The sequence below is a fragment of the Theropithecus gelada genome, chromosome 1 (genome assembly GCF_003255815.1).
Source record: "Theropithecus gelada isolate Dixy chromosome 1, Tgel_1.0, whole genome shotgun sequence".
Taxonomy (NCBI): domain Eukaryota; kingdom Metazoa; phylum Chordata; class Mammalia; order Primates; family Cercopithecidae; genus Theropithecus; species Theropithecus gelada.
The window spans coordinates 215,698,387-215,723,645 of record NC_037668.1 but is presented as its reverse complement, the minus strand read 5'-3'; the positions used below and the strand labels follow the sequence as shown (position 1 = coordinate 215,723,645).

General features: G+C 45.1%; 1 protein-coding gene and 1 pseudogene across 2 annotated transcripts in view; both read right to left on the bottom strand.

Annotated features, from left to right (window-relative positions):
- Positions 1 to 5,863: 5,863 nt before the first annotated feature.
- Positions 5,864 to 13,320, bottom strand: LOC112634922 (annotated as a pseudogene).
- An 11,422-nt stretch (positions 13,321 to 24,742) lies between these two features.
- EXO1 (exonuclease 1) overlaps positions 24,743 to 25,259 on the bottom strand; it is a 42,434-nt gene continuing 41,917 nt past the window's right edge. For both annotated transcript variants that reach the window (XM_025388986.1, XM_025388994.1), the window contains one exon: positions 24,743 to 25,216. In XM_025388986.1, coding sequence (XP_025244771.1) covers positions 25,081 to 25,216 — 136 coding nt within the window. In that variant the 3' untranslated portion in view covers positions 24,743 to 25,080. The remainder of the gene's footprint in view (positions 25,217 to 25,259) is intronic.

The window sequence follows — 25,259 nt, the reverse complement described above, 5'->3', positions numbered from 1 at the left end:
AGAAAAAGAGAAATGAAGAGAAAGAGGAGAGAGGGAGGGAGAGAAAGAAGAGAGAGACAGGAGACAAATGGGGAGAAAGAAAGGAGAGGAGAGATGGAGAGAAAGAGAAGGAGAGAGAGGTTACCTTAAAGCAGCCATGATGGCCAGGTGCAGTGGCTCAGCCTGTAATCCCAGCACTTTGGGAGGCCAAGGTGGGTGGATCGCTTGAGGTCAGGAGTTCGAGACCAGCCCGGCCAACAAGGTGAAACCCCGTCTCTACTAAAAATACAAAAATTAGCCAGGCATGGTGGTGTGTGCCTGTAGTCCCAGCAACTCTGGAGGCTGAGGCAGGAGAACCAGTTGAACCTGGGAGGCAGACGTTGCAGTGTGATCACACCACTGCACTCCATCCTGGGTAACAGAGCAAGATTCTGTCTCAAAAAGAAAAACAAAACAAAACAAAACAACAAAACAACAAGACAAAGCAGCAAGGCTACACAAATAGAATACAGAAAGATCCGTTAATACATTGAAAGAAAGTAATTGCAAAGCTAAAATTATACACTGAATAAAATGATCCGTAAGAATTGAAGGTAAATACAGACATATTCAGATAAAGAAAAAAACAAGTTCATTGCCAGCAAATCTCAAAAAATAATAATAATAAAGAAAATAGTACACTTATGGATAGCTGTATATGAATTCTGATTTCATCAGGCAGTAAAATTAATGTCTGGTGGAACTTAAAAAAATTTAAATACTTTGTGACAATAAAACACATAAGCTGGAGCAAATGGGAAGGTATCACTCATTTACCTGTTTTTTCCCTCTGCTCCCTTCTGTGTGCTGTTAAATACTGAGAGGGCTGGGGCACAGAACGCTGCGTCTCCTAGATTCCCTTTGCCACCTGGTGTCAGTCTTTTGGTCTCCTTTTAGCCACAGCAGTGCAGTGATGGAAGGTTGAGAGGACGGAAGGAGAGAAGCACTTTCAGCTTCTGTGGATCTCCCTAAAATAAATGCAACAATAGACGCTGGCTTGGAGGCTACAACCCTTTTTTCCATATCTTAATCTTTTTTTTTTTTTTTTTTGAGATGGAGTCTCGCTCTGTCACCCAGACTGGAGTGCAGTGACGCAATCTCAGCTCACTGCAACCTCCGCCTCCCAGGTTCAACTAATTCTCCTGCCTCAGCCTCCTGAGTAGCTGGGATTACAGGCGCCTGCCACCATGCTTGGCTAATTGTTTATATTTTTAGTAGATCCAGGGTTTCACTATGTTGGTTGGGCTAGTCTCGAACTCCTGATGTCGTGATCCACTCGCCTCGGCCTCCCAAAGTGCTGTGATTACAGGTGTGAGCCACCATGCCCGGCCCACACCTTAATCTTTCTCTCTTTCTTTCTCTTTCTGATCTCTGGGTATCCCTCTTTTACCCCCTTTTGTCTTTCAGCTACCCCATTTTCTGTGTTGCTCCTTCAGCTTTTCAACATCTTATAACAAATTCCCTCCATTAAATGCCCCTGATTGTCGCACCTAGAGTGGTTTCTGTGTCCTCGCTGCTTCGTGACTCTGTGCGGCTCTTTCAGGGATCTCCTCCACACCACTGCTTCCTGGATCATCCTTACCTCCTCCCAGCCCCAGGCCTGCAGCCTCACGTGCAGCACCTCTGTCTTGTCCTCATTCACCTGCTCCTGGTCTCCAAACAGCATTTGTAGTTCTGTAGCAGAGAGGAGTGCCCAGGCACTCCAAAAGGTCACACGTGCGCTCCTCACACAGAGGTCTTTTTGAACTGAGAGCATCTAAAAAAGGTCCCCAGTGTTCTTCAGGTTTCTCTGAAGGAAACCTCTTCAATCAGGATAGCACTACTGGGACATTCTTTGTTTATGAGACAGAGTCTTGTTCTGCCACTAAGCTGGAGTGCAGTGGTGTGATCTCAGCTCACTGCAACCTCCACCTCCTGGGTTCAAGAGATTCTCCTGCCTCAGCTTCTGGAGTAGCTGGGATTATAGGTGTGTGCCACCACACCTGACTAATTTTTGTATTTTTAGTAGAGATGAGGTTTCATCATGTTGACCAGGCTAGTCTTGAACTCCTGACCCCAAGTGATCCACCTGCCTGGGCCTCCCAAAGTGCTGAGATTACAGGTGTGAGCCACCGCACCCGGCCTGAACTATTGGGACATTCTGTAGCCAGTATCCCACATTTGGGGGAGGAGCCATAGGGATCTCTTCCTGTAGCCAATCAGCATTTTGCCTTCCTCCTAGGCTTCACCTGAGCTGTGGGGCACAATGGAACTGCCGGGCTCCAGGTAGTGCCGGAGTCCAGCGTCTCCATGAACTTGTCCAGTTTTGGGGACTGGCTGAAGTACTGCCCCCAATGAATCCCATGGAGGACACAGAGCTCCTGAGGCTTGAAGGCTTATCTCCATTCCAAAGCTCCTCCAGCTCCTCAGCTCCTAATCTTTTTATGCTCTCTTAAGCTTCTTCTAGAACATCAAAGCTCTAGAATGCAAATCTCATTTTATCACTCTCTTCCTTAAGACCTTCCAGTGACCTGTTTCCATATTTTCATATAACATCTTCAGTCGTGTGCAGACAGTGGCCTTTCTAAAAAGGAAATAAAAAACTTCCAATGGCTGTCTCAGGCAGAGTGATCTTTCTAAAATGGAGATGAGACCACAGGGTTTGTTTTTTTTTTGGGGGGGGTTGGGGGACAGAGTTTTGCTCTTGTCGCCCAGGCTGGAGTGCAATGGCACAACCTCGTTCACTGCAACTTCCGCCTCTCAGATTCAAATGATTCTCCTGCCTCAGCCTCCCAAGTAGCTGGGATTACAGGCACCTGCCACCATGCCTGGCTACTTTTGTATTTTTAGTAGAGACGGGGTTTCACCATGTTGCCCTGACTGGTCTCAAACTCCTGACCTCAAGTGATCCACCCGCCTTGTCCTCCCAAAGGATTGGGATTACAGGCATGAGCCACCGTGCCCAGCCAACTGCAAATATATATTATTAAAATAAAAACTTCAGCCAAGTTAACTTCAAAGGAGTTTAATTGAGCAATGAACAATTCACAAATTGGGCAGCCCCCAGAATCAGAGCAGATTCAGAGACTCCAGTGCAGCCGCGCGGTGGAAAAGATTTACAGATAAAACAAGGGAAATGATGTACAGAAATCGGAAGTGAGGTATAGAAAGAGCTGGATTGGGTTACAGCTCAGTGTTTGCCATATTTGGACACAGTTTGAACCCTCAGCAGTCTATAACTGGCTGAAGTATGGCTGCTGGGATTGGCCGAGACTCAGCTATTGTTTCAGGCACATACTCTTAAGTTAGGTTTTCTTTTTCTTTCTTTCTTTCTTTTTTTTTTTGAGTTGGAATTTTGCTCTTGTTGTCCAGGCTGGAGTAAAATGGTGCAATCTTGGCTCACTGCAACCTCTGCCTCCTGGGTTCAAGCAATTCTCCTGCCTCAGTCTCCCAAGTAGCTGGGATTACAGGTGTGTGCCACTACACCTGGCTAATTTTTCATTTTTTTAGTAGAGACGGGTTTTCACCGTGTTGGTCAAGCTGGTCTTGAACCCATGACCTCAAGTGATCCACCCACCATGGCCTCCCAAAGTGTGGGGATTACAGCTGTGAGCCACTGACCCTGGCCCTAGGTTAGGTTTTTAATCTTGTCTGCCTATTAAGCTAGGTTAGAGTTCATCCACAAGGACTCAAATATAAAAGTACGAAGTCCTTCTCAGGTCATATTTAGTTTGCCTTAACAATATATGCGTCAGAAAGAAGCATTTACTGTCCCTTCCATTCTTCTCAGGATAAAGTCCACTCTTCCTAACTGTCCCTCAAGGTCCTTACGCCCCTCTGACCTCATATGTCACTGCTCCTTATCTGTTTCGCTTCTCAAAGCTCCAGCCACACCGAAACTATTATAGCTTTTCGAACAATCCATCCTGTTTGCTGTGCCTAGAATATTCTTCCTTGTCTTCTTGGTCTGGCTAATTATTTCTCACCATATATTTGCTTAGACGTCACTACCTTCAGGAGTTATTCCTGGACTTCAAATCTGAGTTAGATGCCTTAAGTGCTATCTAGAGTACTGTATGCCCTTATCACATCGTGCTGACCTATTGTGAGCATACAATAGAAACCTGCTTTTTTTTTTTTTTTTTTTTTTTTTTTTTTTTTTGAGACAAAGTCTCACTCTGTTGGTCAGGCTGGAGGGCAGTGGTGCGATCTTGGCTCACCGTAGCCTCCACCTCCACCTCTCGGGCTCAAGCAATTCTCCTGCCTCAGCCTCTCAAGCAGATGGGATTACAGGCATGTGCCACCACGCCTGGCTAATTTTTGTATTTTTAGTAGAGACGGAGTTTCACCACGCTGGACAGACTGGTCTCAAACTCCTGACCTCAGGTGATCCGTCCGCCTCGACCTCCCAAAGTGCTGGGATTACAGGCATGAGCCACCGTACCCAGCCCAAACCTGTTTAATGAATGAAATAAAGTTTGGAAATGTGTATTTTACTATGCATCTATGGTATGCCACTTTCTACATAACACTGACGTGTGTACAGGTATAAACTCTGTGTGTGTGTGTAGGTAAGTACTATATCGGGCGCACACTTACTCCAAAGCAGAAACCTTCCGAGGTCTGGTCTCTGAGGATGTTGAGGTGGGTCACAGGGTAAGGACTAAACCGCTGTACACCTCATAGGAACAGAATAAGTTCTGCCTAGAGTCAGGGAACACAGTGAGGGTGGAGAGTCACAGGGCATTCTCCCGAGTGCAGCCGGAAGCAGAGTGAAGGTGGGAGGCCAGGGCTGCCCACACCCCCAACCTTGGCTGAGGGAGGCAGAGGGCTGGGAGAAGGCAGGGAAAGGAAGGTGGAACGCGGGAGTTATGCATTTACAGGGGGAGCTAGACCACAGGAAGTGTAGGTTGTGGCTGGTGGAGGAATAGCTAGGTGTGTTTACTAGAAGATGAGCTAGATGAAATAGGGCCACGAAGTCTTTGAAGCTTTTTCTTTGAAAAGGTGATGTCTATTTGCCTACCCCTTGAATCTGGGCTTGACCAAAGAATGTAGTAGGAATGATATCCGGCTGGGCGCGGTGGCTCACGCCTGTAATCCCAGCACTTTGGGAAGCCGAGGCAGGTGGATCACTTGAATTCAGGAGTTTGAGACCAGCCTGGCCAACATGGTGAAACTGCATCTCCATTAAAAATATAAAAAAACTGGGTGTGGTGGTGGGTGCCTGTAGTCCCAGCTATTTGGGAGGCTAAGGCAGGAGAATTGCTTGAACTCAGGAGGTGGAGGTTGCAGTGAGTGGAGATCATATCACTGCACTCCAGCCTGGGCAACAGAGTGAGACTCCATCTCAAAAAAAAAAAAAAAAAAAAAAAGGTATCGGGCACGTCCAGAGCCAAGGTCACAAGATAACTTGTACCCTCCACTTTGCCCCCTTGGAATGCAGCCCTGAAACCACCTTATAAGTAGCTTTTCTAGCCTACCGGAGGATAAGAGCCATATCCAGGACTCCTGCCCACACGCAGGGGGTGAAATCAAACTCCTCAAGGACCTGCCCACATCTACCACAGAAGACAGTAAAATAGATCTCCAGTTCATCACACGAAACCATCACACAGGTTAACTAACCATTTCTTGCTCAAAAAAAAGTTAGTACTTAAAAAATTTCCAAGAGCAATCAAAACCTGTCTTGTCAAGAAAGAGCATAAAAAGAGAAACCAAGCAGAAATAGCTTCAGTGTCCTTACCTGAGGCTGCCTCTCTAGGCCATCCTTACCACCCTGCGCCCCTTTAAAAGCCAGCACTGCAGAGCCATCCCTTCTGCCAGTGTCTGACGCGTCTGTCAGAGCACACATCCTTCCCAACATGGGCTAGAGAGGACTGCAGGGTCTGTCCTCAAGGCTGCTCCCATCCCTGGGGGCTGCTGACTCCAGGCAGCCAAACGTCTCCTGCGAGGCGTAGGTCATGTACACGAAGCCATCCTCATCCTTGTAGTCTCTGTAGATCTCTGCCATGGTTACGCTCGTGCTGACCAGGCTCTTGTTGTTCACCAGCAAGTAAAAGGCTTCCGTGGCTCTCAGGACCATGCGGCTCCTGGGATGGGCAGGAGGGTGGTGAGGGGGTGACCTGCGAGACAGCCCAGGGATCTGCAGCCTTGTGACACTCAAGAAGACTGAATTGCTCCCTCCTTCTTCCCTGAGATTTAACTATAAGCTTCCCATTTGGGTCAAAAGGGTGAGGCCATTCCATGGATGAAATATGAGAACACAAACAGGACGAGGAAACATGACAACACAAAAATGCTAAGCAAATAACTTCTGTTTGTTATGAAATTCAATCTATTGGGCTGGGTGCAGCGGTTCACGCCTATAATCCCAGCACTTTGGGAGGTCGAGGAGGGCAGATCACGAGGTCAAGAGATAGAGGCCATCCTGGCCAACATGGTAAAATCCAGTCTGTACTAAAAATACAAAAATTAGCTGGGCACGGTGGCATGTACCTGTAGTCTCAGCCACTAGGGAGGCTGAGGCAGGAGAACCGGGAGGCGGAGGGTGGCGAGGTGGGGCAGAGACAAAGGCTTTTTTTTTTTCCACTTACCTCTGTCTGGCCAGTGTTTTTCCACCGGATGAGAGGCCTTATCTCCCAAACTAAAGGCAGTGGTCCTCAGACTCCAGCATATTAGAATTCCCTAGAAGATGAAGTATTGAAAGTGCAGATTCCTGGCCGGGCGCGGTGGCTCAAGCCTGTAATTCCAGCACTTTGGGAGGCCGAGGCGGGCGGATCACAAGGTCAGGAGATCAAGACCATCCTGGCTAACACGGTGAAACCCCGTCTCTACTAAAAGATACAAAAATATAGCCGGGCGAGGTGGCGGGCACCTGTAGTCCCAGCTACTCAGGAGGCTGAGGCAGGAGAATGGCGTGAACCCGGGAGGCGGAGCTCGCAGTGAACCGAGATCACGCCACCGCACTCCAGCCTGGGCAACAGAGCGAGACTCCGTCTCAAAAAAAAAAAAAAAGAAAAAAAAGAAAAGAAAGAAAGAAAGTGCAGATTCCTGAGCACCATGCTGCAGGGGTTTTGACTTGGCAGATCTGGGAAGCAGCTCGGGAACATGCGTGACTGCGAAGCGGTAGATCGCACTGTGAAAAGCACGGCTGCAGAAGCGCAGGAAGCTCTCTTGCTGCTGCATCCTTGCCAGTGCTCTTTCTGTTTTTTCTTTCTTCTTTTGAGACAGAGTCTTGCTCTGTCGTCCAGGCTGGAATGCAGCAGTACGATCTCGGCTCACTGCAAACTCTGCCTCCTGCATTCAAGCGATTCTCCTGCCTCAGCCTCCCGATTAGGGGGGATGACAGGTGTGGACCATCACACCAGGCTAATTTTTGTATTTTTAGAGACGGGGGTTTCACCATATTGACTAGGCTGGTCTCGAACTCCTGACCTCATGATCTGCCCACCTCAGCCTCCCAAAGTGCTGGGATTCCAGGCGTGAGCCACCGCACCCGGATTTGCTAGTGGTCTTTCAAAGTCTCATTTATATCTATCTGCCTGCCTACCCTGCAGAAACAGTCATTTAAATCTGGTCACTGCTTAAGTGTTTATACAAAACCTCAGCCCTTATCCCACTTGATTCTCCATTTCCAGGTAAAGAAACCAAGGCACAGAAGTTAAAGGATATGGTAGAAGCAACCCGAGTGTCCATCAATGACGAATGGAGAAACAAAATGTGGTGGACACACACAATGGAATATTATTCAGCCTCCAGAAGAAAGGACATTCTGACACATGCTACAACACGGACCAACCTTGAGGACACTATGAGACGTGAAATAAGGCAGTCACAAGAGGACAAATACTGTATGATGCCACTCACATGAGGCACTTAGTCAAAATCATACAGACAGAAATAGAACAGTGGTTTCTCTTTCTTTCCTTCCTTCCTCCCTCCCTCCCTCCCTCCCTCCCTCCCTCTCTCTCTCTCTTTCTTTCTTTCCTTCCTTCCTTCTTTTTTTTGATGGAGTGTTGCTCTTGTTGCCCAGGCTGGAGTGCAGTGGCATAATCTCCGCTCACTGCAACCCCTGCCTCCCCGGTTCAAGCAATTCTCCTGCCTCAGCCTCCTGACTTGGTGGGATTACAGGCGTGCGCCACCACACCCAGCTAATTTTTGGTACTTTTAGTAGAGACGGGGTTTCACCATATTGGCCAGGCTGATCTCGAACTCCTGACCTCAGGTGATCTACCTGCCTCGATCTCCCAGAGTTCTGGGATTATAGGTGTGAGCCACTGCATCCGGCCAGAACAGTGGTTTCTAGGGACTGAAGGGAGAAGGAAATGGGGAATTATTATTTAATGAGTACCGAGTTTCAGTTTGGGAAGATGGAAAAGTTGTGAAGTTGAATGATGGTGATAGTAGCACAACAATGTAGATGTACTTAATGCCACTGAACTGCACATCTAACAGTGGTTAAGATGGTCAACTTCGTGTTAGGTGTATTTTATCCTAACTAAAATAATACTACTACTAATAAAGATAAAAGACATCAACGAACCTAAGTGGCATTCTACCTGTCTGCAGTAGCGCTGGGTTTATTAGAAGCTTCCTTTTTTGCTTGCTTTCCTTTCTTTCTTTTTTTTTTTTGAGACGGAGTCTCGCTGTGTCTCCCAGGCTGGAGTGCAGTGGCGCGATCTCAGCTCACTGCAAGCTCCGCCTCCCGGGTTCATGCCATTCTCCTGCCTCAGCCTCCCGAGTAGCTGGGACTACAGGCGCTGCCACCGTGCCTGGCTAGTTTTTTGTATTTTTTTAGTAGAGACGGGGTTTTACCGTGTTAGCCAGGATGGTCTTGATCTCCTGACCTCGTGATCCGCCTGTCTCGGCCTCCCAAAGTGCTGGGATTACAGGCTTGAGCCACCACGCCTGGCTGGCTTCCTTCCTTCCTTCCTTCCTTCCTCTTTCTCTTTCTTTCTTTTCTTTCTTTTTCCNTCTTCCTCTTCTTTCTTTTCATTCTTTCATTCTTTTGTTCTTTTTATTTAATCCCCAGTGTGATGGTAACTATATACACTTTCCTGGATATTTGAAATGCCCCAGTATTCTCAGTCAAGCTCAACATGGAAGGCCCTCCCATCATTAGCTAGAAATAATACAGCTCAGAAACACTAAGCAAGTACATCTCGGTTCACCATGAGTTTAAAGTTAAGAATTTCCTATATGGGATGAAGAAAATGCATTATGTCACATGTTCTGACATATCACTTAAGCACCTTGAGGTGACAACTGGGAAGGAGAATTACTGAGCAGAAGTCTAAAATCCTTCCCCTTGGATTCAAGATACAGAGGAGTAGCCACATTTGGCTGGACTTCGTAGGGACTCTGAGTCATTTCATTAGCATAGCAGGTGAAGCCTGTTGGGAATGGCTAATCCTCTCTTTAAGCATCCTCAACCTAAACAATCAATCCTCCACACACTGTCTGTGTGGGTGAGGGTACATCCAGCGCACTCCCTGTGCCAGCTACTAGGACTGAAGGGGTTAAGTTCTGTGATGGGTGGAGGAAAAATAATTTCAGAACCTGGTTAATGAACACTGGCTAATCCAGGATGGAGCCCTGACCATGGTTATGCTCTGTGGTGAGCCCTTGCTGGTCCTGCACAGGAAAGGGGGCAGCTGAAGACCGGCTGTTGCAGTCGGCTCCTATGTCCAGAAACTGCACCTTTATTTCCTTTCTTCCTCTACCAGGCTCTAATTTTTTTTTTTTTTTTTTTGAGACGGAGTCTCGCTTTGTCATCCAGGCTGGAGTGCAGTGGCGCGATCTTGGTTCACTGCAAGCTCTGCCTCACGGGTTCACGCCATTCTCCTGCCTCAGCCTCCTGAGTAGCTGGGACTACAGGTGCCTGCCACCATGCCCGGCTAATTTTTTGTATTTTTAGTAGAGACGGGGTTTCACTGTGTTAGCCAGGATGGTCTTGATCTCCTGACCTTGTGATCCACGCACCTCAGCCTCCCAAAGTGCTGGGATTACAGGCGTGAGCCACCGCGCCCGGCCCAGACTCTCATTTATTAAAGGTTGGTGAGTCCCCAAGAGTAAAAACTCTGCGGTTTGGTGGATATTTATGCACATAGCCCAGCACAGTGGCTGATACATAATGGATGCTTCTTAATGCTTTCTAATTATTGCTAATTAGAGATTATTAACTATTTCTAAATGAATTAATGTAGAAATTCATCATACTGGGCTGAAGAATGGGGAATGCATGGAGTTTGGGGTGCACCTATTGGGAACAAAGGGGGAAGTTGTATTAAGACTCACTTTTCGGGGTCAGGTGTGGTGGCTCACGCCTGTAATCCCAGCACTTTGGGAGGCTGAGGCAGGTGGATCACGAGGTCAGGAGATCGAGACCATCCTGGCTAACACAGTGAAACCCTGTCTCTACTAACAATACAAAAAATTAGCCTGGCATGGTGGTGGGCACCTGTAGTCCCAGCTACTCGAGGCAGGAGAATGTCATGAACCCGAGAGGCAGAGCTTGCAGTGAGCCGAGATCGCACCACTACACTCCAGCCTGGGCAACAGAGCGAGACTCCGTATCAAACAAACGAATGAATAAATAAATAAACAAATGAAGACTCACTTTTCGGTGAAGTCACTCAAGCCCCCACAGCATCTGAAGTCTGACAGGAATTGGGATCTAAGCCTGACTTTGGTTTTCCTTTAATTGTCCTTAGTCTCCACTCCATTAACCTTAGCAGTTCTGAGAATGCAGAGTGTTCTGTAAGAGTTCATTAAAATACTGTAATAGATGTTCTGAAGAAGCTGTCTGCATCAGCCAAAACCTTCGAGACAGTGTATGTAGTTCAGGGAGACTGACCAGCAAAGTTTATTATTATTATTATTATTATTATTATTTTGAGATGGAGTCTCACTCTGTGACCCCGGCTGGAGTGGAGTGGCATGATCTTTGCTTACTGCAACCTCCACCTCCCAGGTTCAGGTGATTCTCCTGCCTCAGCCTCTGAGTAGCTGGGACTACAGGTGCGTGCCAACATGCCCAGCTAATTTTTATATTTTTAATAGAGATGGGGTTTTGCCATGTTGGCCAGGCTGGTCTTTAACTCCTGACCTCAAGTGATCTGCCCGCCTCAGCTTCCCAAAGTGCTGGGATGACAGGTGTGAGCCACCGCGCCCAGATGAGCCAAGTTTATTTACTGAACCCCTATCAGCTATTTTGAGTTGCATATCATTTTTATTGAGTTCAGCTGGCAGGTGACAACTTCAATCCCTTCAGCTTTATCTGTCAGTTATCAGCATCTGGCCTGCCTTGTGTTGTCCTGTGTAGGTGGAAGCTGGGTGAGGGAAAGGCCTGGTTCCTCCGCTCGATGATTCTCGCAGGTGGACTGAGCGTTTCCTCCTGAAAATTTCCTCCCTGACATCAGGGGGAAAGAACCACTCAGGGGCAAAATGCTGTCAGTGGGCTTCACAAATACCTGGAAACAAAGTTATCTGGACTAGTTTCCAAAGGTTATTTTGGAAACTTATTAGAGAAATTTAATAATTGAAATACAGTGCCAGTAAAACGTTAGAATAACACAGAGAACCTGCTGTTACAGCAACATTGGGAGCTCTCACTTTCTTTTTTTTTTTTTTTTTGAGATAGAGTCTCGCCCTGCTGCCCAGGCTGGAATGCAGTGGCATGATCAAAACTCACTGCAGCCTCCACCTCTCGGGCTCAAGTGACCCTCCCACCTCAGCCTCCCAAGTAGCTGTACTACAGGCGCACGCCACCACACTTGGCTAATTTTTGTATTTTTTGTAGAGACAGGGTTTCACCACGTTCCCCAGGCTGGTCTTGAACTCCTGTGCTGAAAGGCCCGCCCGCCTTGGCCTCCCAAAGTGCTGGGATTAGAGGTGTGAGTTCATTTGCTTTAGGCTTGCTAGTGAGATACTTACCGCTTGTTTAAAATAGGTGATTTATGAGATCATCCTCTTTAAAGGCACAAGTGAAGGGAAAAGTAAAACATAAATTCTTCTCATTCCTTCTCTGCCAGATCCCGTCCTCCCAAAAGGCCCAGGTGCTCACAGCACATGCACACGTACACTGTATCACCTGTCGAATGGTGCTGAGGGACTAAACCACGGTCACCTCCCGTGGGACCAGGAACTTAGTTTTTGTCCAGCAGTGGCAGGAATGTCTCTCTGGGGGTAGCGCTCCACTATCACCTGTCAAGAATTTCGGCATAAATTTCTTCTGATACAAGTGCCTAAGAATGTGACTCAGAGTTCTGTGTCTTAGGAACCTGGAACAGAGAGAAGACCATTGGGCGCTTTTTGTTTTTTCAAAGAATAGGATCAGAGGTCCCCCTAACAGAAGTACAACGGTGTCTCACTGGGACCTTGTTTGGGAACTTCGCCCAGATTCCAGCAATTTCCTCTTGTCTGGTTGCTGTGACTATTTCAAGTATAAAAGAATAAGCAAACGGCTAAGCGAGCCATAGCTTCTCTTCGTTTTTCCCCCTGGTCAGCCAGAAAGGTACCTCTAGAAGTTTACTAAATTCTCCCTCTGCTTGAAAGATCTGAGGCTTGGGATTTTCAGTGGAGGCAGCGTTTTACTTAACAGCTGTGTCTGTGTCTGACTTAAAAAAGAAAAAAAAAAAAAAAGTCCTGCAACCAGGACCTAACTCATTCTTCCAGCAGCTTCCAAACGGCCTGTAGGAGCCTGAAGAGGCCCCTCTGTAGGGCTGAGTGACATCAGGCCCCTTCTCTCCCTCCCCTCTTCCCACTCCCCCTCCGTGGGCAGCAGGAGGTCAGTTCTGAGGTTGGAAATGAAATGACCATCTGTATATTGGTCAGAGAAAGTCACTTTGCTCACTATTAGTAAAGAATTTATCTTTGCCAAAGAAATTAAGGTTTGCAATGGAGCACTGTAATACTAGTCTGCACTATAATATGGTCTCATAGGCCTTAGCTCAGGAGCTCTGACAGAATTAGTCTCAAGTGAGGACTTTTATTTGAGATGGGGTCTCGCTCTGTCACCCGGGCTGCAGTGCAGTGGCGCGATCTCGGCTCACTGCAACCTTCGCCTCACGGGTTCAAGTGATTCTCAAGTGAGGACATTTGAATACCACAGTTATAAAGCAGATAGAAGATTGGGTCGCCTTACCCTGAAATGTGTTGCCATTTTTCATAGTGAGCAATAGAAAGGTTGAGTAATTTGCCCAGATAAAAAGAGGTGAAACTAGCGTTAAAATCCTGGTGCGTTATCAAAGTATCATTGCACTCTGCAGTTTTCCAGCATATTCTGTCATACTTCTGCAGTTTCAGGAATGTGGGTAGGACCATTATCATAACTAAGATTTGGTGTTTAATAGATGATGAAACTGAGGTCCATAGAAATGAACTTACTTGCCTAGGACCAAACAGATGCTTAGACTGACCCAGTTCTTTGTTCCCAGACCAGGATATTCTATCCTAGTGCACTTCTTTTACGCAGGATGGTTTTAGGACTTAGCTTTCCTGTCTAGAAAAAGATGCTGCTCTTGATGCTGACAACTTCCTTGCCCCAGATCCAGGAGCACAGTGGTCCTTCCATGATTCACACCCATCCTTTTCCTGAGAATAAACAGGATCAGGCTAGGCACATTGGCTTGCACCTGTAATCCCAGCACTTTCGGAGGCTGAAGCAGGAGGATTGATTGAGGCCAGGAGACTGAGACTAGCTTGTATAGTGAGATTCCATCAATACAAAAAAAAATTTTTTTAAATTAGCTGGCGTGGTGGCATGCACTGTAGTCCCAGCTACTCAGGAGGCTGAGGCAGGAGGGTCGCTTGAGTCCAGGAGGTTGAGGTTGTAGCGAGCCACCATCTTGCCATTGCACTCCAGCCTGGGCAATAGAGCAAGGCCCTGTCTCTAAGCAAATGAAGAAACAAATCAAATAAACAGGACTATTAGCATCTGTTCTATTGTTACTAGATGGCCCATGATCTTTAGGGGTCTCACTGCTGTGGGGACTGCTCTGGGACCATTCCATGCTGAGTTATTTGACATCTGAAGAGTCTTCAGTCAAATGAGGATGATGGAGAGGAAAATGGCCAAACATTTCCAGGTCTGCTGAGGGACAGAAGGAAAAATAGTAGTTTCCTGATTTTTACCTATTTAAAAAAAAACAACTCATTTTTTTGTTTAATTTTGCATTTCCTCCTGCCTAGGAAGCTGGGGCAATGGTTTCTGACCCAACTCCGAGTCCTTGAGCTCCCAGGGAATGGAGAGAACTTGGCCTCTGCAGTCAGAAGGATTTCTTAGTAGGCTTCTATATCCCAGACCACTCCACCATGAAGAGTGTCTTCCCTGACTCTGCCTAGGCACAGCGGAGTGAGCCAGGGCAGTGACTTAAGTTGTTTCATGAATTTCCGCACCAGGCTTGGCCGGCGTGGCTAAATGCTGAAGTCCAAAACGTGTCCTGGAAAATCTTTCGAGATCGCTCCACTACACTTTAGCCTCGGCAGCAGAGAGAGACTCAAAAAAACTAAAAAATGTAAGGTCCTACCTCACAGCTCCCGCAATCCACTATCATAGTGGTGCCTTGTCTCCTTTCATGAGTCAGCTTTGCAGGTGTTTGTGTCTTATCCATGGGGATGAAAAAAGATTTCTGTCACCAATAACTCTAACACAAGTCTGGAAAACAATTTGGAATCTGAGTTGCAGAAGGTAGCAGACACAAATGGAGTTCCAAGCCCATTTTTCTAAGATCCTGAGCAATTTCTTGCTTTCTGCACCTCTTGCATTTATTGTAATGTACCCCCAAGAAACCTGGCCATTAGCTCTGTATCTGCTTAAGAAACCTCCACTTTCAGAATCTTCAAGGCTGGAAGGAGAATACAGCACCAGTCAGGTACCATGACCTGAAGGTTGGCATCTTGGGAATTTTTGCAGCTGGATCCCAGACCTGTCTCTTCAGGAAACACAGGATTTGGAACCTGACAGCTTGAATGGGACATTCAACATTTGGATTCTGAAAAAATCCAAATGTTCTTCAGGAACATTTGTTATTGATTGTAGGGACCAGCCCCACAGGGTCGGTGGATTTTTCTCCCCGTGTGCGGAGACAAGAGATTGTAGAAATAAAGATGCAAGACAAAGAGATAAAAGAAAAGACAGCTGGGCCCGGGGGACCACGACCACCAAGACGCGGAGACCGGTAGTGGCCCCGAATGCCTGGCTGTGCTGCTATTGATTGGATACAAGACAAGGGGGCAGGGTAAGGAGTGTGAGTCATCTCCAATGATAGGTAATGTCACCTGAGTCACGTGTCCACTGGACGGGGGTCCCTTCCCTGTTTGGCAGCCGAGGCGGGGGGAGAGAGAGAGACAGAGAGACAGCTTACGCCATTATTTCTGCATATCAGAGACTTTTAGTACTCTCGCTAATTTTGCTACTGCTATCTAAAAGGCAGAGCCAGGTGTACAGGACGGAACATGAAGGTGGACTAGGAGTGTGACCACTGAAGCACAGCATCACAGGGACACAGTTAGGCCTCCGGATAACTGCGGGCGGCCTTGACTGATGTCAGGCCTTCCACAAGAGGTGGAGGAGTAGGGTCTTCTCTAAAACTCCCCCGGGGAAAGGGGGACTCCCTTTCCAGGTCTGCTAAGTAGCGGGTGTTTTTCCTTGGCACTGACGCTACCGTTAGACCACGGTCCGCTTGGCAACGGGCGTCTTCCCAGACGCTGGCATTACCACTAGACCAAGGAGCCCTCTGGTGTCCCTGCCCGGGCATAACAGAAGGCTCACACTTGTCTTCTGGTCACTTCTCAGTATGTCCCCTCAGCTCCTACCTCTGTATGGCCTGGCTTTTCCTAAGTTATGATTGTAGAGTGAGGATTATTATAATATTGGAATAAAGAGTAACTGCTACAAACTAATGATTAATGATGTCCATATATAATCATATCTATGATCTATATCTAGTATAACGCTTGTTATTTTATATATTTTATTACACTGAAACAGCTCGTGCCCTCGGTCTCTTGCCTCGGCACCTGGGTGGCTTGCCGTCCACAATAGATGAAAGTTTTATTTTGCATAATAAGAACGTGGAAGGCTGACCATATTTTACATTAACATTGTCAGACATTTTTTTTTTTTTTTTTTTTGAGGTGGAGTCTCACTCTGTCGCCCAGGCTGGAGTGCAGTGGCCAGATCTCAGCTCACTGCAAGCTCTGCCTCCTGGGTTTACGCCATTCTCCTGCCTCAGCCTCCCGAGTAGCTGGGACTACAGGCGCCCGCCACCTCGCCCGGCTAGTTTTTTGTATTTTTAGTAGAGACGGAGTTTCACCGTGTTAGCCAGGATGGTCTTGATCTCCTGACCTCGTGATCCGCCCGTCTCGGTCTCCCAAAGTGCTGGGATTACAGGCTTGAGCCACCGCGCCCGGCCTGTCAGACATTTTTATGTTGAACTTTTCTTCTACACATGAAATCTGAATTGCTCTGGCTCATTACCTGCCAACATTTCGTTTCCACTGTGGGGTACACAGAAGTAACCAGGAGGCCGGGCGTGGTGGCTCATGCCTGTAATCCCAGTACTTTGGGAGGTTGAGGCGGGCAGATCACCCGAGGTTGGGAGTTTGAGACCAGCCTGACCAACATGGAGAAACCCCGTCTCTACTAAAAATACAAAATTAGCCAGGCATGGTGGCAGGCGCCTGTAATTCCAGCTACTTGGGAAGCTGAGGCAGGAGAATCGCTTGAACCCAGAAGGTGGAGGTTGCAGTGAGCTGAGATGGCGCCACTGCACTCCAGCAGCCCCGGCAACAACAGCGAGACTCCGTCTCAAAAAAAAAAAAAAAGGTAACCAGAACACAGCATCTACCCTTCCTGGGTGGCAACACTGGATCATTCTTTTCTTGTTTCTGTTATCTGCATTAGCTGAGCCATTTGCTACTTGTATCTAATTTGATCTAAGTCAAAAGCATACCTGGTAAAATGCCGTAGCAGGAAATGGTATCCCAGAATGATTTACATCATGGAATGGAGTAACCTAATGCTACCAAGGAAAACTGCCAAGCATCTTCCCCTCTTTCTATGAATTGACTTTATATATTTTTTTTCTGGCTAGTAAAATTATTAAAACATTCCTCCTTTGGCTTAATAAATTAGCTTTAAAATCTTAATTACCGCTGGGCACAATGGGTCATGCTTGTAATCCCAGCACTTTGGGAGGCCGAGGTGGGTGGATGACTTGAGGTCAGGAGTTCCAGACCAGCCTGGTCAACATAGCAAAACTCCTTCTCTACTAAAAATACAAAAAATTAGCCAGTCGTGGTGGCATGCATCTGTACTCCTAGCTACTCAGGAGGCTGAGGCAAGAGAATCGCTTGAACCTGGGAGGCGGAGGTTGCAGTGAGCTGAAATCACGCCGCTGCTCTCCAGCCTGGGTGGAGTCTCAAAAATTAGTAAAATTAAAAACTAATTAATTAATTAAATAAAATATTAATTACCATGAAGTCTTGTGAGGCTCTTCACTTTTTTCAAAGCACAGTACTGAAATATTCAATGCAGCATTGTTTGAATACTGAAAAAAGGTAATCTAAATGTCATTAAGAAACAAGTAAATTACGACACATGCATTTTAAGGAGAGTAAAGAGAAGTATATTAATATCTATGTATTTCTTATGCAGACATAGATGTTAATGATGTTCAAATTATATGCAGATTGACAAAATTAGTTACAGAAGTTGTGTTTTTCAAAAGTCTCAGAAAACAACCTGGTAACAGGGGAGGAAACTAGGATTAGGGGGACTAATCAAAAGAGACTTGAAATTGATCTCTAATGTTGGACTTTTTATGTGGGAATTTATTTGTGTGCTTCTTGTATAATTAAAATAAATAAAAATAAAACAGTGTATAAAAAGTGGTTTTATAATGACCTCAAAGGTGCCTGGAAGGGCTCTGAAGCCATTCAGGTGTGGAGGAGCTGCCCTCTTGTGGAGTTTTTGGAGTAGTTTTTACTCCTGAATCAAAGAATTTACTGTGTTTTCATTCACAGAACACTGGAGTGCCAATTTCAGAGTTAGAGATCAATCTCTCATGATTATCCTGTGAGAAAAAAAGACAGTAAAGGTTTAGTGGCTTTCCAAAAGTCACTTAGAGTTTTAGGCAAGTCACAATTACAGACCAAGTCTTCTGATCCCTAGCTAGAGTTCTTTCAGCTATTGTGCCTCCCCTAAACCATGAGCCAGTGAGTGTTAAAGAAAACCCACTGTGGCCGGGCGCGGTGGTGGCTCACACCTGCAATCCCAGCACTTGGGAGGCCGAGGCAGACGGATCACGAGGTCAGGAGATCGAGACCATCCTCACCAACATGGTGAAACGCTGTCTCTACTAAAATACAAAAAATTAGCTGGGCATGATGGCGCGCTCCTGTAGTCCCAGCTACTCAGGAGGCTGAGGCAAGGGAAATTGCTTGAACCCCAGAGGTGGAGATTGCAGTGAGCCGAGATCACGCCACTGCACTCCAGCCTGGTGACAGAGCAAGACTCCGTCTTAAATAAATAAATAAATAAATAAATAAAACACAATGGGGGTTTCACCATGTTGGCCAGGCTGGTCTCGAACTTCTGACCTCAGGTGATCCGCCTACCTCAGCCTCCCAAAGTGCTGAGATTACAGGCATGAGCCACCACGCCCGGCCTTTGAAAATCTTTTTATAGGGGTAAAATATACATAATTCTTATCATCTTAACAATTTTAAGTGGATGATTAAGTGGCATTAAGTACATTCATATTGTGCAACCATCACCACCATCCATCTTCAGAATTTTCCATTGTAAAATTGAACTGACATATTTAATAAAAGCATAAACCTCAAAGCCATATCTAGCCATTAAGCAATATCTGAATGCAGTAAGTTGAGTATTGGGGTAGAATAGGGAAGTGACCAGGACTTGCCTCTAGCCACAGATGACTCACTTACCTGTTTCAAATATGTGATTATGCTACAGCCCACTTAATTTTTCTGGTCCTGTTATAGACAGCTCTATCCCTAGACTTCTCTAGCCTGAGATGATCAAGGAATGAATAAAGGATGGCGATTCGTCCTCTATGACCAGTTAAAAAACAAAGATTTGGGACTTTATTTCTACCTAGGATGGACGAAGCTGGAAAAAAGATTCATTCTCACATTAATAACAATAAAAACCAGATAATCTACAAAATAATAACTTTCCTTTAAATCGTTAGAGGGCTGGTCTGGGTGTGGTGGCCTGTAATCTCAGCACTTTGGGAGGCTGAGTTGGGCAGATCACTTGAGGTAAGGAGTTCAAGAGCAGCCTGGCCAACATAGTGAAACCCTGTCTCTACTAAAAATACAAAGATCAGCCAGACATAGTGGCAGGCGCCTGTAATCCCAGCTACTTGGGAGGCTGAGGCAGAATAGGTTGAGCCCGGGAGTCAGAGGTTGCAGTGAGCTGAGATCATGTCACTGCACTCCAGCCCAGGTGACAGAGTGAGACTCCATCTCAAAACAAACAAACAAACAAAAAACAACATTAGAGGGTTAAGACTGTAGGGCAAAAGTAGCCTGAATTCTAAGGATAGATGGGAGGGCCCAAGGACAGCCACAATGCTAGCACTGGCTTATCTGGGACACAGCATGGAAGGAAGATGGGGCCTCTGTATAACAGAGTAAGAATTTAACTAGAGTTTTTGTGCTTTGTTTCGTTTTTGTTTTGAGACAGGGTCTCACTCTATTACCCGGTTTGGAGTTGAGTGATGCAATCACAGCTTACTGCAGCCTTGACCTCCTGGGCTCAAGAGATCCTCCCACCTGAGCCTCCCAAGTTTGAATTTTGCTAGTTGTACACTCATGCTTCAGTTCAACATGTTCCACTGTCCTCTGGATCTCCTGCAGTGTAGCAGGCAGCTGAACCCAGAGGCATCATCGGACTCATTTCTAATTTCTGTAGCAAAAATAGGTGATAGGTGATATTGAGTTCTTTCATTAGCAGGCATAAAATATCTGGTTGTCTTTTTTTTTTTTCTTGTTTTTTGAGACAGGGTCTTGCTATGTCATCCAGGCTGGAGTGCAGTGGCACAATCACAGCTCACTGCAGCCTCAATCTGGTGGGCTTAAGTGATCCTCCCATCTTAGCCATGGGAGTAGCTGGGAATACAGGCACATGCCAGGAGGCCTGGCTAATTAAAACTTTTTTTTTTTTTTTTTGTAGAGATGAGATCTCAGTATGCTACCCAAGCTGGTCTCAAACTCCTGAGATCAAGCAGCCCTCCCACCTTGACCTCACAAAGTGGTAGGATTAGAGGCGTGAGCCACCATGCCCGGCCTTTTTGTGATGTTATAGCAATTGATGCACAAAATCCAAATTTATTGATCCACTGGGTAATGAAAAATGATATGATCTTTTCTTAATTATTAGAACACTAGAAAGAGATAGTTCCTTCATCTGCCATTTAGTTATCCAGTTGTACTGTTCATAGAGGAAAGAAAGGAAAAATGGTTTTTTTGCTTCAAGTTTTCAAGACAATGAATACTCCATCATCCTACAAGGTGACCAATTATTCTTAATGTTTATGATGGGTTTTAATAAATTGCAATTATCTTCTTTGAAGACCAAAGTTTCCCACATTTGCACAGTGGGGGCCCCTTTAAGCTGGTGTTCTTGAATCTTTTGGAAATTGTCAATCTCTATTTTTGTTTTGTTTTGTTTTTTTGAGACGGAGTCTCGGTCTTTCGCCCAGGCTGGAGTTAGTCGCGCGATCTCGGCTCACTGCAAACTCCGCCTCCCGGGTTCACGCCATTCTCCTACCTCGGCCTCCCCAGTAGCTGGGACTACAGGCACCCGCCACCACGCCCGGCTGTTTTTTGTATTTTTAGTAGATACGGGGTTTCACCGTGTTAGCCAGGATGGTCTCGATCTCCTGACCTCGTGATCCGCCCGCCTCGGCCTCCCAAAGTGCTGGGATTACAGGCATGAGCCACCGCGCCTGGCCTTGTTTTGGATTTTTGAGACCGAGCTTCGTCTTGTTGCCCAGGCTGGAGTGCGATGGTGCGATCTCGGCTCACTACAACCTCCGCCTCCGGGTTTCAAGTAAGTCTCCTGCTTCAGCCTCCCAGGTAGCTGGGATTACAGGCACGCACCACCACTCTCGGCTAATTTTGTATTTTTAATAGACTGGGTTTCACCATGTTGTCCAGGCTGGTCTCCAACTCCTGACCTCAGGTGATCCACCCACCTTGGCCTCCCAAAGTCCTGGGATTACAGGCACGACACACTACACCCAGCCCCTCTATTTGTTGTGACAAGATATCCTAGGCTTATCTTTTACATTTCCTGCCAGACTATTTTCCCCAAATCCTCATTTTAATGAAAAAAGCAAAAGGTACTTTAAAACCACAAGCTGATGTGCTAAACATCCTGATAGTTATGAATTTGTATTGAACATACTGGTACAAACTGATGAATGTGTGTATTCACACGTATCTAAATGTATTCAATATACATTCATGAATTTATACCACTACGTCCAATTCAAATTCATAGCCATGGGATTCCCCCCCCCCCCAAAAAAAAAAATTACATGTTCTGTATTCTCTTTCTCCTTTTTTTCACATTAAAATCCCTGGTTCTAGGCTGGGTGCAGTGGCTTATGCCTGCCATCCCAGCACTCTGGGAGGCTGAGGTGGGTGGATCACCTGAGGTTGAGACCAGTCCGGCCAACATATTGAAACCCCATCTCTACTAAAAATACAAAAATGAAGCTGGGCGTGGTGGCACACACCTGTAATCCCAGCTACTTGGGAGACTGAGGCAGGAGAATCACTTGAACCTGAGAGGCGGAGGTTGTAGTGAGCTGAGATTGCGACACAGCAAGACTCCATCTTGAAAAAAAAAAAAAAGGACCCTGATTCTCAAGAAAACAGGATTTCAAATATCCTATAAATAGTAATTATTCTATTCCACAGTATACACACAGTCCCAAAATATCAGACTACCACTAGCTAAACCAAATGTTTTTGCATATGCTTTTATATACGATGCTTTAACTCTTAGTTTTAAGTGTATAAGCAACATACGTTTACTACTTACCGCCAGTCTGTCACTATTTCTCTAGTCATTTTGGTTATCTGGAGCTCATTTTCTGAACTTCCTGATAAACCGCTTAAGGGAACGACATTTCCCATTTCCCAAATTTTTCTGTGTTGGGTATGTTTGTGCCAGCCTTTTATACTTACAATTTTATTAGATATGAAAACCTCAGCTCACATTTTTCTTTGGGTATTCAAAAATGATCACTCCATTTTCTTCAGGCATAAAGTATAATTGTGAAGAAAGTCTGATCATCATCTTACATTTCACCTGGTTTTGCCTAGCCAAAGTTTTCTTCCTTTAAAGTATATTATTTATGTCTTGGTGTTAGCTGCTGCTTAGGTACCAGAGTTCACTTTTAAAATATTGTTTTATATATTTAAATAAAACATTTTCTAAAATTATAGGGTTTTGTTGTTTCAAATTCCCATTATCTGTATGTTGGGTCTTCTTTGTCATTTTCTAATTAAACAAAAATTGATTTTTTTTTTTTTTTGAGACGGAGTCTCGCTCTGTCGCCCAGGCTGGAGTGCAGTGGCCGGATCTCAGCTCACTGCAAGCTCCGCCTCCCGGGTTCACGCCATTCTCCTGCCTCAGCCTCCCGAGTAGCTGGGACTACAGGCGCCTGCCACCTCGCCCGGCTAAGTTTTTTTTGTATTTTTTAGTAGAGACGGGGTTTCACTGTGTTAGCCAGGATGGTCTCGATCTCCTGACCTCGTGATCCGCCCGTCTCGGCCTCCCAAAGTGCTGGGATTACAGGCTTGAGCCACCGCGCCCGGCCAAAATTGATTTTTTATTCCTTTTTATTTTTACCTCTTTTAAAAGACATTATCCATAGTGTTTATATTGCATCTCTGATGTTTTTATTTACAATGTTTTCTTGAGCTTATTTCTGATTCTTGTAATCCTAAATTTGTCATATTTTATATCATCTTTCTAATATCTTTTAGCACATTTTAAACAAACGAGTTTTGCTCTGCTCTGTGGACCTATCTTCCTGATACATCTTCATTGTCCAGAAATCTTCTCTACTCTTTCTTTTCATTAAAATAACTTTGTATGAGATTCATCTAAAAACTTTCCTTAGTTTCTTTTTAAGTAAAATTCTGTTTCCTAAACTTTGAGAAGGAAACATGATTCATGGGAACTTCTCTAAGTTTCTTTTTAAGTGTTCAAAACCAGTATTCTGCTGAGAGATTTTGGTTGACGATTCCCTATTCTACTTGTATTTGGACCTTCTCTTCATCTTTCTCTTCTTCGATTTGGCTTCCCCCCAGCAGTTTCTCTTCTGTGGGGAACGCTGTCCTGGAAGAGAACCTTGGTGAACTCAGTGAATCAGTTCTAATACTTCCTAGGGGCTAGTTTGCTTCAGTCCTTCAGACCTTAATACAAGCCTCTTGGACTCACCCACCTTCAAAATGGGCAAAGCCTCTCCCACTTGAGTGCTGTTTTCAACCTGGCCTGCTGTACTGTCCTCAGGTCATTAGATGCCATTTTCTCACTCTGCTTCGCCTGAACTGATGCCAATGCCAGCTTGTGGTCTTGTGGCTATCTTCACCCACTTACGTTGCTCATGGATTTTTATTTTGCTATCCAGTTGCTATTATATGGTGATTTGGAGATTGGAAACTGGCACTGCTGCCATCTGCCCCTTCTCCCACACTATTTTTAAAGATTTCCAAAACCAATCCTATTTCCAGTCTTACTCTGCACCTCTGGCTTTAGAGGAATCTGCATGTCTCCATTTGTCAAGCTTATCAGACTTTTACCTCTTCTAGTCTTCTGCCACTGACAATGATCATTTCTTTGTTAAATCACTTACTACTCATCCATCAGTTTCCTTGCCTGATGTCTCTTCTTCCACTCTGTTAACCCTTGTGGATTTGTCTTATTCCTTTTCTGTCATTTAAGTAGCATTTTTTGTGAGTGAGGGGATAAATATTTGTAGACAATGTTTGATTCACATTCCTAATTTGTTTTATAACAGGAAACATGCATGGAGAATTCAAATCTGCTTTTGTTCTTTGGATTAGGTCTTTTTCAGATTGGGCCTTTTTGGGTTTTAGTTTTTATTTTGTAATAGCTTTAGTTAGCTTTTATTCCACTCTGATCTCATTTTCCTAGAGTCCTCTACCGAGTCTCACTTAAAAATATAAATACTCTGGCTCTTTCCTTTATCCTCTGTATCACAAATACTTTTAGAAATCCTTTAATTCCTGTCACTTCAGCTCCTCAGTTAGTAGCTGGTTCTCTTTCCATGCATCTGCCCATTTCTTTGCAGAGAGTACGTGTCACAGACCTTGCAGATTTAGTATCTTATGCAGCGTTCAGCGGACTAGTTTTAAATATATGTTAAGGAAGCTTTAGCCCACACTTCAAAAAATATATATTAAAACTGAGGCTATTTTGAAGTTTAAAAATATTAATGATATAAGAAGTACTTCCTTTCATATGATGCTGAAAATTTTCCTTCAGTGTCAACCTATAATCCAATCAAAACCTTCAGGGATAAGAGAGCACTGTCTCATTTGTGTAATGATCTTTAACCCTTCCAATTACCCCTCCCATCTCAACTTTATTTTCAATTCAACCCTGAAGGACAGATGGGAAAGGCAAATGGAAAACTTTAAAGCCTGGAGAAACAGTGATTTCCTCTAGGACTGTAGTTTCTCCATTTACTATCTTTCTACTTGACAACATTACAGAAATATTTAGAGTAGATTTTTATAAACCCCAGGGGATTTTCCCAATTAACATTAAAACTTCCAAAAACTTGTCAGAGATACAATTATTCTTCTATTTAGCTTCTTATAAAAATATAAAAAGCTGAGCAAAAAAACCACAACCCAATTATAAAGTTAATATATAAAATGTATTCTATTTTTAAAATGGCACAGAATGAAAAAAAATTCTTCAGGCTGATAAGTGCCTCATTCCCAAACAGGGACTTCAAATTGATCAGATTCTCTTGCAGGCAAAAGCATCGCAGCAGTCTGCATTTACTGGAATATCGCTCTTTGAACACGCACACATTCAGGTTTGTTAAATATATCCTCTTCCGCTTCTGGAGTTAGTTGGATATTATCTCTGACTGGGGACAGGGGCTTCTTACAAGAAGAAAGCTTTTCGGAATCTCTGCAAAATACAATAAAATAAATTTGGTATTTTTAGGGTACTG